The following is a 15,243-nucleotide window of genomic DNA, read 5'->3' as shown; positions in this document are numbered from 1 at the left end:
GAGCTTTGCTTATTGGGCAGTAAAGAAACGCAAGGCATAAAAATAAGTAAGGGCGGCAAAAGGGGAAGCATCTCTCTAATGAAGCCTTATGGCAATTCCTCACATCTGAGGCATCATTCAGACTAAAGCATGCAATTTGCTGCAGCCGCTTCCCCCAGTTAATTAGCATTTACAATCCAAAATGCTATTTCATTTTTGAAATTCAAAGAGTTAAGTCTACATTTTGCACACAATTTGGTTGCAGCACAAGCAAGGTACGAAGCTGCATGGCTCACATGAGAAGGGAGGCCACAAGCTTCCATGTGCTACTAGTACCGCTCTCCCATCGACAGAGAGAGGAGGGGCTGGAAAGCATACAAAGAGAGTGAGTCCCTTTGGGGTTGCCAAAAATGACACAATCTGGGCCTGGACTCGTAGCCGAAAAGAGAAGTCCTTCCTGTACGTCGGAAGAACAGGAACTGAGGGCATGAGCTCAGGGCTGGCTTGGGGCACCACAGCTTTATTGGCATCGCCAGTTCACGCTGCAAGGAAACATGCAATTTGAGCTGGCAATGCTGAGGAAACAATGCCTTGTCATTTAATAGTATGTATATTTAACACTTCACAGAGAACTCAGATCCGGATCAAGAAGCCACAACTTCATTTGCCTTTAGAATGCCTGAATGAATAGAATACATAAATAAAATAAAGCCACAGCTTTGACCGATGCCTGAGCTGGTTAAGAACAGCCCTAACTGGCAAACTTAACTGGAAGAAGGTGGAAAGGGTATATACTAGTCCATGGGTCCTCAAACTACGGCCCGGGGGCCAGATCCAGCCTGCCATGCCCATTTGGATCCGCCACATGCACACCCCCACCCACATGTGCGCCTGCCCACCGCTGCCACCCACCTCGCCCCATGCGCAGGGAGGCAGCAGTTTGCTCACTCGCTGCCTTGTGTGCCTGCCTCGCGGTGCATGCCCACCCCTACCTGGCCTCACCGCGTGCCCGCACGCGCCGCCCCCGCCCCCTGCCGGCACCACCTTTCCGGCCCATGCCTGGCACCTTTCAACTGGCCCCCTGGTTTAAAAGTTTGAGGACCCCTGTGCTAGTTGGTGCTTGCAAGGTAAGTTCCTCAAGACCCCAGCTGAGCCTGCTTTGCTCCCCAAAAGTAGAAGACGGTGGTTTCTACAGTCCACCATTCTCTGACTCCCTCTTCTCAGAGAGGTGGACAAACCCGGCTGCTATCTCCTCTCTCTCTTCAGAGAGGAGGGGCCCTCGGTGCCTCTCCCTGTCAGGAAAGGAAGATGCATCTCTGGCATCATCGCCCTCTCTCCTGCTCCCTGGGAGGCAACCTGGCCCTATTCCCTGCGTGACCTCTGCTGTAAATCATTTCCATTAGTCAAAAGCAGCTGCACTCCAACATGAAGCAATACTTGGCAGTTCCCTCTTAAGGCCCTTTCTTCAGATTCTATGACGGCAGGAAGGCGGGAAGCCACAGCCAGTGTGGTGTTTTTGGTCAGTGCAGGGTCACAGGGTGGGTAAGGTCTAGCTCAGTTCTGTGCATGTTCACCCAAAGGGGAGTGCAACCGGGTTCATTTACTCCCACAGAGGTAGCTAGGATTGAAGTCTTGGGCCATTTCTCTGAGCTTCTCCTTCCTTCTGTGCCTGTTCTGGACACTGGTGGGAAAGATTCTGCTCTGCGGCACAAGATACCAAAAGAAGCAAGAAGTCTCCAATCAATGTGGTAGGTAGGCATAACTGGAGAATTTCCACCCTGGGGGCTTCCATGGAGCACTGCAGGAATGAAGCCCTCCCCACCCCCATCATCCTGCATGAAAAAAATGCCCCATCCTCTCAGGAATGTGACAAGAAAATAACATATGAGCTCCACCAATTGCTGTGGAATGATTAACAGCTTACTCAAGAGATAGCCTAGTGAGAGAAGTTTGTACAAGTTCAGTCATACTGCTTCTTTATTTCTATAACACCCCTGCCAATCATACATGGAGCCTTCTGTTGGATACCTTCCACCCACATCTTCCCAAGAGACGTATCTGCACCTGAGTCATACTGGTTGAGGATTCCTCCCATTAAGAAAAGGTGTGGACAAAGACAAGGACAAGATAACCCACACATGCCTGATAAGGTTATCTTGAATTAAGATAATCTCCCTTAATATGGGAAGTCACAGCAGAGGATCTTGGGCAATAGAGCTGTAAAAGCACACGCAGAAATTCACCTAGCACCTGGATAATTGCCAACCTTTCCTCTATGTACAATATTGCTAGATCTCCTGACATGCAGCTTTGACCAGAATAATATATATTTGTCCACGGTCCTTATACTCTTTCACTGACATCTGGGAAAGTCACAGGCTAAATTCATGATCTGCCTTAAGACCTTTACACCTCTGTAACAGGGATGGGGAACCCTTGGCAGGTGGACCAAATATAGCCCACCGGGACAGCTGGACCTCAGGCAAGTCTCATTCCCCTGCTGAAGCACTGCTTCCCTTGGGGGCCTGAAGCTAGCTCAGTTACTTAGTTCTGTTTGGCCTGCCGACTGACATCATCTGGGTCTTTGTTGGGGGGTAGGGGGTCCTCAAGGGCAACACACCCTTCCCTACTAAATGGTTTGATACCTCCTGATTCCTACAAGAGTCAGGAACTGAGGGGGGCAATAAAAGCAAGCAGCAGAAAATGGATCAGTGCCCCTGCTACTGAACAGGAAGTGGCAAGAAGTGGGTGAAGGATGACCTTCCAGTACTTACTCCTTTCTCTCCACCTCATTTACCTCTCATCTCCTCCTCTTTAGCCTTACAATAGCCATGGCCTTATGTTTGCTAAATGCTTATAATCAGAATTACAATGGCTGACGACACATGGACTGCTAGGTACTAAAGGTGTGAGCACAGCATGGGTGTCACCTGGTCTTAACTATTTCTTTTGCATTTTGCAATGGAGTAATATCCATCCCTAGCTACTGTTAATATAAAGCAAATCACTAGAGGAGCCTGTAGGGAACTTTCTCACACTTCAGCCTTCTCTGATCTTTCAAATTCTGCTGCCACAACACAGGGCAGCTACACCCAGTAAGAATGTGCCAAACAGAAATGAGACAGCTAAGGCAGATGCTGCCTTTTCAAAGAAAACTAACCCGGCTCTATCACTGAAGGCGATACCGTTTACAATCACAATTCAAGGGTAAAATTGCCTACACTAAGTAAAGCATGTGGTGCAGCGCCATGTAATTTAATAGATTTTTACATCCCACCTGATCAATAAATTATTCACAGGGTAGCTTGAAACTGAAGACCTCCCCTATATTTTATTCCTTTTTTAATCTGCCTGTCTTTCAAAGAGTTTGGTATGGGATACACGAGCCTTGCCCACCTTCCAGTTATGCTGCGCAAGAAACCCCATCATCTCTAGACGGGGGATGGTAGGAGTTGTGGCCCAACCTACCTGGAAAAGGCAGGCATATATATATTGTCCGCCCTTCCCTATACCCATTTTATGTTTAAAAGCACCAGGAGGCAGGCTGAGCTGAAAGACAGCGACTGGCCTTTGAGCGCCCAGTGACTTTCATGGCTGAGCAGATATTTGAACCTGGAGCTCCCTGGTCCTAGTCCAACACTCTAACCAGTACTCCACATTTATTAGCCTTTAAGTAAAAGGGCCCTTTCATGTCTACCAGGACAATCGCTCCCCTAGCTGATCAAAAGCTGCTACCAGCACGAGGATAGCCTTCCTAACAGCTGAAGAGTGCTTTCACGGACTGTGCCTGCCACTTCTGAGAGAGAGGTCAGGATGGCCAAAGGGAAGGCACCATCCATGTTGTAGGCTAAAGTCCAATAAGGAGAACGATTAACAGAAAAATGTACAGTCATAAGCAGAAGAGAGGAAGAAGTGATGGCTCAGCAATGGCAGCAAAGTCCATTGCCTCTTCTATCCCTGCCATGAAGCAGAAATGGGCAAACTTCAGGCTTGCAGATCTACTATATCTTCTGCTAGAACCCCAAGATTCACCAACCACAGACTGGTTCAGAAGAAAATACACTTAATATTAAGAAGTTGGAGCCCAGGAAATTACTTTTGCTTTAGTGAATAGCACCCCATAGTCCTTCCACACAAAAATCCATTATTGGTTCCCCCGATCTTTCTTCATTTCAACAGTATAATTCGGGGGGGGGCGGGTCTGTGACTATGTGTACTGCCATTCTGGGCCTGCCCTCTGAAACTGGCTGGAAGGGGGCCAAGTGCTTCTGCTGGCCCCGTGCAGTAGGAGAAAAATACTACCATCAGGTAGGACTATGAGATGGAAGCCCACCACCCACTTAACAACACTGCAGCACTGGCTTATCACATCCTGAAGTCAATCAAGGAACACAATTTCTAAGAGGGTAGGTAATACCACTGAGTCTAGAATTACCTAACTGCATCACTGCAGGCAGTTATGATACAGACCACCAGTTCTGCTTAATGTAAGCATTAAGCTAATCACTGGATAGATGCAAATTATGGGAGTAAATTCTCTAGATGGAAAACCAGCTTAGTGGTTAGAAAAGTCACTTTCTTGCTATCTCAGCTTAACCTACTTCATAGGAGATAGCAAGGAAGCATATGTTGCCATGATCCTTCTGCTGTAAAATGCACATATAACTACAATCAATACAAATTAGATCATTAATGGAAGTTCAGTTGCACTCCATCCAGAGTTGTTAGGACTGCCAGCCTAGTCTGTGAGCAACTCGTATCCATGTAGGAAATAAGCCTTACTGGAGCTGTCAGTGGCATTTGTTTCCAAATAAATATGCAAAGGATCAGAGTTGCTGATTTTGTAATGCAAGCTAAAAGAGACAGGTTGTAATTTCTCTTTTCTCTCAGGAAAGACCAGGTAGGCTTCTATGAAATCAGCATGAGATCCCCCGAAGATGCACAGGGCCTTCTCTTGGACAAGATTTTCCTTAATTTGTTCATTTGATTTCTACCTTATTTTCTGCTACACCCTTTCTTGCTTGATAAATTCAGAGCAACTCAAATAGCTCCACGAGATTGGTTGCCCTGCTTTTCTGGAACTAAAATATACAAATTAAAAAAAATAAAACTAGAGTATTAAACTAACACAAATATTCCCATCTTTTATCCAGTGTGTGCAGGCTGACATCCGGGACATTGGAGATAAGCGCACTGTTTCCATTGATTAATTAATGCAAACGTTTGAACAAAGTGCTTGCTTCAGATGCTGAGCAGCAGCTGTCAAAAGTATCAGCAACCACCACCTGGAGATACCAGGGACAGCTTTTATAGGAAAGCAGGACAAGAGATTAGCATTTCAAAAGGCACAGCACAATGGTTGGAGCTCCAGAATTGGGGAGGGTGCCGGAAGAAACATTTTAGGTAAATAATGTAGTTCATAGATTTGTCACAAGGATCATTTAGCAGAAATACATTAAGATCAAGGTTATTATAAAGCCCAGAATCAAGGTAGATGTCCTCCCCTATTCCAGGGTATGTTAATAGGAGTGCTTTAAATCTTCTATTGATCCAGTTTTCTTCCTATTACCAGATCATCCTTACAACCACCAAGCCAAGATAAAGCCACAGGTCTCTCTTCTGAAGGGCTACTCCAGAGACTCACTTTCAGTACGATGCTGGGCAGGTCTGAAATTGCTTGCCCACCTGGCTGGCTTCCCAATTTGATTAGGGCCTCCCACAATTATGGAACCCTGGCACCAGTTGCTGTTATACTATGGATACTACAGAACACAACCCCCAAGAACCCCTAATTAAAATGTGAAGCTGGCTGTGACACAGGCAAGCAATTCTGGTCACATGGTGTTGCTTTAAATTTGAGCCAGTTTAAGTAAAATATGGGGAAAGCTTTCCGTTACTCAGATCTTTTGGGGGCAGGTTCAGGTAGCAGAAGCCTATAGGAGCCATGGAACAGAACAGAGGGAAAATCCTTATCAAGTCACCTAGAATTTAATGCCAAAGAATGCTTAAAAGTGGAGTTCAAATTATCGATTTGTAATAAGGGAATAGTGAATATCATTTTCTCAACACCAACGTCAACACATATTTTCTCTCCCCAAAAACAAACCTTCAGTTCCAATGCTCAACCAACATGGGTACTTAAGGAAATATTGTTTCCTTAAGGTAAAAATCTGAATAATCGCAGATCATTCCTTTCAGAAGTGCTTTCAAACTGGGCCTGCCCAAGATGCTCTGCTGCCTGAGGGAACAGTCCAAATGGCTTTCCCATGATTCCTCACACAGAAGCCAACTGGGCTGGGTCACTGGGTCTTGCGTTAACTTGAGCAATGTAAGTGTTCCACTCCAACCAAGGGCAGCAGGCTAGCTTGCAGGCCACTTGGCAGGTTGTGTGGCATACAAAGCTGTTTTCCAGCTTCCTGCCACTCTGCCCCTTGGTACCTCTGCCTTGCTCTGCCTAATATTTGCACTGACCCTGCACATGCTTATCTAACCACTCCCTTCACCTTGGGCAAAGCTATGGTAAAAGAGGAGAAACAGATTGGAAGTTTGCATTGATTACTTACATGCATATCTAAGCTTAAATATGTAAGCTTATTTAATTAATTTACATACTGCCCAATGGCCAAACCTCTCAGGGTGGTTATGCAAATAATACAATCTATTTTAAATAGAGTCCTCACCACTAAGGTCAGTGGTTTCCAGAAATTCTTTCTTCCAGGTCTCTTTTGCAAATAGATGCTAAGCTTTATAAATACATATTTGCTCATGTAAACAGCAGTAACAAATGTTGTTCCATGCTAGAGACCTAAGATGGCACATGCCTGTCCTGTAGTCCAGAATTGTTTAGCTATCGCAGAATCCCTACACAGCCTGGGTGGGCAACCTGTGCCCCACCTTTGGCCTACGACGTCCACCACCTCTAGCCAGCATTAATCAACAATGAGGGATGATGAGAAATGTAAGCCAAAGACACCTTGCGGGGCACAGGAACGTTGCCAAGTACGAACAGCACTTCTGCAAAGCAAAGCTGCCTCATGAGACCGCCTTGCAAGGGCATTTTGAACAATCCCAGGGCTGGATAGTACGCAGTGTCTAAATTGTTGTCTTCACCTACTGCAGAACCGTACAGTTGGAAGGGGCCTAGCAGGCCATCAGGTCCAACTGCCTGCTCAGTGCAGGACTCAAGTCACTCATCCCGATTTCAACCCAGTCTGATGCTGCTTAGCTTCCAAGATTAGGCAGGATCAGGCACTTGAGGCTATACAGAAAGCCTGTTTGGAAGTAGCACCAAACTAATTCATGTTGGCCAGGATATCTAAATCCCTTAGAAAGGGATGAACAAGTGCTACACTTATGCTTTCCTTGAGGCCTTCCAATTTAGTGGGATATCAGTTTGCCATGACATTAGAACCAGACAAACTAGGCTAAACCACTAAATCAGAAGAGAGGTAGTAAGTGGTGTGTGCATGCAGGGAAAAGGAAAAGAGCATGTACAAACAGCGGGATCATCCATGAAGCGCCAAAGAAGTTTTGGAAGCTACAGAAAACTTCGAGATGAACCACTGACGCTATCAGCAGCATATACATATTTGTCAGCTCAGTCAGACTTTTGTATCCTCATTAAAAACAAAGAATACCCCCCAAAACTTGTGACTTGCTGTGATTAGTCTTTGGAGGATTTTACTGGGGTGCTTCAGTGAACTATCTCTAAGTGTTCCTTGCCGGTTAGCTTCCAATTACCAAGTGGCAAATGCAATGATAATTTATTAGACTGGCAACAAAGGGATAAAATTTAACTTTGCCAGCAGCCTTTTGGGATACAATCAAAACACAGAAGAATGCAGATATTTACAAGTACACACAACTGGCCTTGTTGCTGTATAATCATCATTAAATGTATTGCTGCTAAGAATGTGACCCCTTTTCTAACGTAATTTGAACAATACTTGTTCCTGGATTCTGATTGGCTGTTTATGGTTAAGGACGGGGCAGAGCCCGTAGCCCTTTGGATATTGCTGGGCAGAATCAGATTCCCACCAGCCCACAGGGATGATGTGACTTCTCATTCAACAACATTCGGAGAGCCACAGTTTCCCCAGCCCTGCTTCAGAATGTGTGCATGACTCATTAGCAGCCAGTGATGTCTGCTTAATTATAGTCAGCCTTGCATCCAGTTCCAAGCACAACTTCTCATTCTGCATTTTTTGGGAAGGCAAGCACTGGAGGAAGCAAGCATTTTAGGCAAGCACTCCAGGAAGCAAGAACTCTCCCAAGAACAATGTGGCATAAGGTAAAACTACCTGTTTACAAAGCAAACATGGGTTTCTGTGCAACATGTTTGCTTCATAACATGACTTTGTGGGCAGCGGAGTGTTGCCAAAGAAGAATCAGTAAGAGAAGAAAAAAGTTTCACTCTTGCCCCATTCAACAGTCTTCTCAGCAAAGTCTCCCTCCAAGGAGATTTTTCACCCTTTTTCCTCTCCAGTTAGTCTCAAGAGTCTAGAAATAAGTTCCAATGAGAGGGTCTACTTCTGCAGAAAAAAACAAGGTGGCTTGGGGAAGATTAAGTGCAAACATCTGCTTTTTTTCCTGGCAAATTCCATCTTGCACCTGACATTTGCATTACACCTTAGCACAAAACAGGTCTGGGAACTTGCATTTGCCAAGTTAACCCATCGTTCCAGCCTTAAAAAGTTATCCAAACAAGCAGAAAGATATAGCGTAGAACAGACATTTCTAGAGTTCATTGCAACAAGATCATATGACCATTAGCATGGTTTAGATGAATTCGTGGAGAAGAGGCCATCAGGATCATTGCTCTTATTAGTAGAGCTAAACAGCATCAAAAATCATAACAGTGGCTTTTTAAAGCCACACCAAGTATGCCTGTGATGCCTCCTCCACTTCTACTTACCCAGAGCTTATGGGACAACAGTCCCACTCAGAAGCAGGAGAAGGCCCCCTTTACTAAGTGAAGGGCAATATATAGTCTGAACTGTCTGGTCCTGCCTAACCTTGGAAGCTAAGCAAGGTTGGGCCTGGTTGTAATCTGGATGGGTGACTTAAACGTTGCGAACCCCTCAGACAGCTTCTGCTACGGGCAGTATAGAAATGTAATGCAATAATAAGGATAGTGCAAAGGAACCAGATAATCACTCATTAAGAATAAGCACCTGTAGATTTCAATGACAAACATGGTATGGTGACCATTAAAAAAAGCGTAAGGCAAACCATGCTGGATCAGACCAAGGGTCAGTGTAAGCCAGCATTCTGTTCACACAGTGGCAGACCAGCTGTCCATGGGAAATGCACATCCAGGACATGAGTGCAACAGGTTCCCAGCAACTGGAATATCTCAGCATACCACCTCTGATCCTGAGGGCAACATGCAGCAATAATGACTAATAGCCACGGATAGCCTTCTCTTCCACGAAGTTGTCCAAGTCCCCTTTTAAAACCGTGCAAATGCTGGCTGTCAATACATGGCTGCAGTAGCAGAATTCCATAGTTAAACTGTGTCCTGGCCTTCCTTTCATTTGTTCTTGCTCTCCCACCAACCAGTTTCATGGGATGATCCCAGGCTCTTAGCTACAATAGCAATAAAAGGAAGTGATGTAAGATCCCTTCTCAGAGATCTACAGGAAATGGGGCTTGCAACTGCCAAGGATGCTTTACACGGATAAGATGAACACTTGCACAGGGCAAGCTGGGGGACAGATGATCTGCCAATTCTTTTAACATCAGGATTCTATAGCTAAACCAGTTGTGATGTCTTTAATTGCCCAAGGAGGCATAGATGACTTGCTGCATCTCATGTTAGAAGACTGGGACCACCTCAGTTAACGATAAGCCCACTCCTCAAGATCTGTAGACATTTGAACAATGTAGGTAAAAAACATACTGTTGTCAAGTGGTGAATCCCCCAACTCTGGGGCAGCACTTTAAACAGGCTTCCCCAACTTGCTGCCCCCTAGATACACTGAAATACAACTCCCAGTATTCCAGAACATGACCGCTTGGCTGGGGGTGAAGGGAGCTGGACTCCAAGACTTCTGCAGGATACCAGAGTGGAGAAGGCTTCTTTATACAGGCTTGCTGAACCACCAACCACAGGTTCTTGCATTCCGTTACCAATAAACAACACAATGTTGCTAAAACAAATTGCATCACTCTGCTCTATCTTAGGGCTGGCCCTACATTTCACAGTATGTCAAACAGAGGCCAGGCCAGTCTCGTATCAGCAACATGTGCCACCTGGAAGCACATACACCTGGCAAAGCCTTGACAAGGTTGGCCTTGCCTACATGCTCTGAATGAGCATGTGTAAAGTAATGTCAAATGTTTCTAGGCAAATTCTGTAGTCAGGTGCTTACACAGCTATAAATCAAATTCTATCAATGTGCAGCAGTGTGCATGGTCCTCAAATATCCCAGGGCTCGAGGAAGCCAACTTTCCTACCAGCTTCCCCACTTCCAGAATCTTGGAGATCCAACCCATAGAATTCACTGCAGGAAGATCATGCAACCGTTCTGTTCCAGAGCAGCTATGGCCGAAAAGAAAAATTCTCCTCCGATTTTCATCCATCAATTTCATTCCAGCCAGGCTTAGCCACAGAAGCTGTTTCTAGTACTAGGGTTGAGCTTGGAATATACAAGGGAATGACTGCTGACCTAAACTACAATTGAACTGATGATTTCATCAGCAATTCTCTCTTGATTGCTTCTACCTTTAACTGTTCTTCATAAGTACATTTCTAGGCTCTACATGCCTCCAATGGTGAGGATGGTGCATACTAAAAGGCAGAATTGGAAGTATGTATTTTGGCATAGACAGGTTTTTTCCATATAGACTTACACACACACACACACACAATTTCTACCCATAAAGCTTCCCACCCAAGTTTTTGATGAGGTCCATACCTACTTGCTTCAATTATACTGCTGCTCCCAGACCATTCACAAGGCTTGCTCATAGAGCGGAGCTTTCACTCACTCACTCTCTCTCTCCAAACAGACATGCAATGTTTGTGGGATTTACAGAAACTGCATTTCAGAAGTGAAGCGCTGACATAGGAAGTCACGAAGTGTGGTTAAAAAAAGTTTGCTTACAGAAGTAGTTAAGTATCTCCTCAACCAAGTCAGATGAAAACTTCTTAAAAGAATTATGAAAATCAAACAAAAAAGCAAGAGTTTCCCTCTGACAGGCCCACCGTTCCTACATATTCCTTTTCTTTCCTCCTCCTGTTTATCTGTTGCAAGAAGTCAGATATTAACTTCACATTTAGGGGTCAGGATATCCAAAAGGCCTCCTGTGTAAGCTTGCCCATAATTTACAATCCTTTTCAAAGGCGCTCTTGTGTGCCACCACCAAGACTGGCTTAGGTTGGCAGGTGCACACAGCAAAGTCTTTCTGCAGCAGCCTGCTGAATGCCCTTTCTAAGGAGAGCCAATTCACTCTCATTTTTACCCTTGCTTTAAACAAGCTATAACAATGTATTCAGCTTGGCATTGGACGATTTATTTCCACCTTATGGTCTTATTCCATTTCTAATTTTTTATGTTGTGTTGCTCTTACATGAATCTTTGGGCCTAAAGTAGATCCATAAGTGTATTAACATATAAAAGCGCAAAGCCTCACAATCCTGTTTATACAATTCCACTGTGTTCAATGGGGCTTACTCTCTTGCAAGTGTGTTCAGGGTTGCTGCCTTCGAATCTTTAATTTGTACTGTTATGAACAAGTATGAAGCTTTATTATTACTTTTTCCATTTTTCTAAGTAACAGGTGGGGAATGTTGGGAGTTGTAGGCCATTTTTCTGTCTAAACATACATAGCAATACAAGCTATGTTGCACAGGCTACAATCCTGTGCTCACTTACCTAGGAGTACACACCTTTGAATTCAGTGGGTATTACTTCTGAGTAAACATGCACAGGAATGTGTTATACAACAGGATGGGAAAATTAAGTACAAGGAAGTACACAAACTCCTCTAGGAGGATTTCAGGAGTGAAGAGGGAGTTTGAAGGAAGCCTCCGTTGGAGTCAAGATTTAGTCTACTGAGAAGTCCTACAAGTATTTAAGTTGCTCTAAGAAGATAGAGGTGGGATGTTACTATGGATACAGCCATCCCTGCAGCATTAGCCACAGGAAATGTGCAAATTAACATTTTCAGCTGAATACCAGAAAAACAAACGTGAGCAAGTAGGGAAATACCAAATGCTTAGAAAGTCCTTTCCGCTTTGGTGATCTAACGCGGGAATAGAACAAGGAGAAACTAGGCGATAACACCCCTCCCCTCCCACACACACACTTGGTACTGCCCCTTAAAGGAACACCAGGAGTCTACGACAGCCCTCCGACCCCGGAGTGCAGGAGCTACCAGGTTCCTTCCCACGGAATGCTACCAGAACCCTTCTGATTTAGGGCCCCTAGCAGGGGGCCGACTATCCCATAGCGTGCAGCCCTTCCGGATTTTTAACGGAGCGACATCCCTATTCCTGCTTCTCTTTGCAAGCCGGGACAAGGCGGCACTCCCCGTTCATGTGGGCGCCAGCAGAGCTTGCATTCAGCTCGCGCGCTCTGGCTGACTTTCGCTCTCTCTCTCTCTCACACACACAGCGGAAGCGACCTCCAAGAGGAGGTCACATTTCTTAATGTCAGCGAGCGAAAAACAGAGAGAGAAAGCGCGAAGCTTTTCATCAGGGAAATGCTAACTGAGTCACCCCAGAGAAAGCCATTCACGGGGTGGGGGACAGGAACAGGAAAAGTGTTCCTTATTTCAGATTGATCCACAAGGAAACCCAGACTGCAAGCACATTAAGAAGTTCTCGTTTCTTCCATGCCAGCTGTGCTTAGCGCTGCACAACAGACTTTGACTGCCGCTGTTGTCGCCGTTTGTCCGAGGCCAGGTCCCTGCGTCACGCCGGCGCTGCCGCTCATCCGCCACCCCACCCCCACCCCGCCAGAGCGGCGCAGCGGGAAGAAATTCAGGCGGTGCGCCGCCTCCTCTGCTTCTCCCTGTCGTGGCAGACAACTTCGCGTGCTACGAGAGGAGTCCCCCCTCCCGCCAAGCGAAGTTTGTTGCCACTGGTTTCGCCTGTTGAATTTCTGCCTGCACTGCCACGCCGTTGTTCAACAGGCAGCTCGACCTCCCCTTGCTTTATTATTCCTAGCAAAGGCTGCAGGCGCTTCAGCTATCCCACGTCCTCTCCGCGTCTGCTTCTTCCGCCGACCCACCCCCTCCCTTCCTGACCCCCCGGAGCTTTCGCAATCTCTTGCTTTCCCAGGATTGACCTAGATTTTTTTCCCTTTACCCGTTGGTCAGCGTGGTTCTTCAGCTCCGTATCGGCTTTGCTCCTCTCTTCCTCCTCCTTCAGGTCCCGCGGAGTATCCTCCTGCACTTTTCGGGCATCGCTCTTCCCCTCGGATATCTCCTCCGGCAGCCCGCGAATGAGTTCTTCGCAGCACGCAATACCCAGTTTCTGCAGCCGCTCGTCGGTCTCGGGGTCCACCACCAGCAAACGCACCGAATTTGCCGCGCTTCGGATGCGGTTCACTACCTGCTGGTGACTTTCCTTCTCCACGTTCTCACCGTTCACTTCCACCAGTCGGTCCCCAGCCCGCAGCCCGGACTTCTCCGCCGGGGAATCGGGCTCCACTAAGCGAATGAACTGGCCTGCTTTGCCTTTCTCTCCATGCAGGTGGAAGCCGTAGCCGTTCGGTCCTTTCTCCGGGCAGCACAGCCGCGGCAAGAGCTGCTGCTCGCTCCCTCCCCCGTTGTCCATATTCTGCCTTCGACTGATCAAATGTCCCAAGAAGCTCAACCGCAGTTAAAGAGTTTGGACTTACTGAAACGCTGCCGAGTGCCGGGGCGGTCCGGGAGGTCTCCGGCTACACGGTATTGCACAGCAGGTGCTCGCGGGCGGGCCCGAAATAATCTGAGGGCGCAGAATGCCGATTACGAATGTATCAACCAGCCGCAGCTCCGCCAATCGCAGCTTTACTCGGTATCTGAGCGTTCTAGCTTCTGTCACCGACACTTTATCAAGGGGACGGGCATAATTGGCCAAGAATAAAATTAGACCAATGAGGTTCTGCAGGGGGAGGAGCTTGGCCGCAATGAACCCGCCCTCTTCAGGGGAAAGAGTGAACTGGGATCGGGAATAGACAAACCACGAAGCCCCGCCCCTCGCTTTGCATTGGCTTTCCTGAGCATTCCAGAAAGTTTCTCTCACCTACATGAGGAAGTCGGGATGGTACGAGGGAGCAAAGGGTAGGCTTTCTTTCAGGACTAGCTGTGGGATTAAATCTGGAGCAAAACTGGGCTGCCGTGAATGGGCGAAACATCACGTACATCTTTGTGGAAGGTGTGCGGTTTCAGCTCAGACTTGGAGGAGGCAGAAGTTCTTGTACCAGCAAGGGCAGGATCCATCAGGGGGCGTTCATTTGTAACCCCTCGCAAGGCCACGCCTGGCTTTTTAATAACTTTGACCTTCGTGGCCCACTTAGGCTTGGCTTATAGGTTCCTGCAAACTGCTCACTCAGTGGGCTGGTTCAGTGGTCTTAAGCAAATGGGGGCGGCAAATTTTGTCACACTAGGAACGAGCAGGGGTGCTGTGTGGGGTGCTTTGTGTTTCCAGCCCCCAGAATATGCGTGCCTAAGGTCCTTTCACCCATCATGCAGGGTAAATCCGAGGCTGCCATCAAATTTGCCAATCTTAACTCCTTGGTGGATGCAGCTGTTTGCAGACATGGATACTGTATCTTGGGTGTGCACCAAAACATTTAATGTACAAAGAAAGAGGCATTGCTTCTCCCACGTTGTTGCTAGTATGTTAATTCTCACCCATCAGCAGTGGCTCCATTCTGCCCCATCACCTCTTTCCAGTGCATTTTGAGGATGCTTTTGTGCATATCACAAAACTGGTCACAATATCCTGGGTTGACCCAGATTTTCAAAATATTCAGGATAGGTGTGGGTTGCAGCCTGGATTCTTGTCAGAACATTCCTGTTTAACATGGAGTTTAAGTGGGAAGTAATTGTGTTGACAAAAGTGTTCTGTTTAATTGATGCATAAATCAGCTCTTATTAGCCTGGCATGCAAAGGGAAGGTGGCGTCTTCTCATATCTGTGAAGACTGGATAGAGGAATTACGGGGACTGCTTTCTTGAGAAGCCAAGTTGCACATCATACCTACAGGCAGTCACTGCACAGGAAGTGTTGCTGAAAGAGCAACCTCCTAGCACAGGGGTGCGGAGCTGT

The 15,243-nt window shown here is 46.6% G+C and overlaps 1 protein-coding gene across 2 annotated transcripts in view; it reads right to left on the bottom strand.

Annotated features, from left to right (window-relative positions):
* SLC9A3R1 (SLC9A3 regulator 1) overlaps positions 1-13,980 on the bottom strand; it is a 56,339-nt gene extending 42,359 nt beyond the window's left edge. For both annotated transcript variants that reach the window (XM_044453616.1, XM_044453617.1), the window contains exon 1: positions 13,295-13,980. In XM_044453616.1, the coding sequence (XP_044309551.1) occupies positions 13,295-13,765 (471 nt within the window). In that variant the 5' untranslated portion in view covers positions 13,766-13,980. The remainder of the gene's footprint in view (positions 1-13,294) is intronic.
* Between the last annotated feature and the right edge of the window lie 1,263 nt (positions 13,981-15,243).

The sequence above is a fragment of the Varanus komodoensis genome, unplaced genomic scaffold (genome assembly GCF_004798865.1).
Source record: "Varanus komodoensis strain SLA01 unplaced genomic scaffold, ASM479886v1 scaffold7_1, whole genome shotgun sequence".
In the NCBI taxonomy this organism is placed as follows: Eukaryota; Metazoa; Chordata; class Lepidosauria; order Squamata; family Varanidae; genus Varanus; species Varanus komodoensis.
The sequence above is the reverse complement of the archived record's forward strand: the minus strand, read 5'-3'. Positions and strand labels throughout refer to the sequence as shown.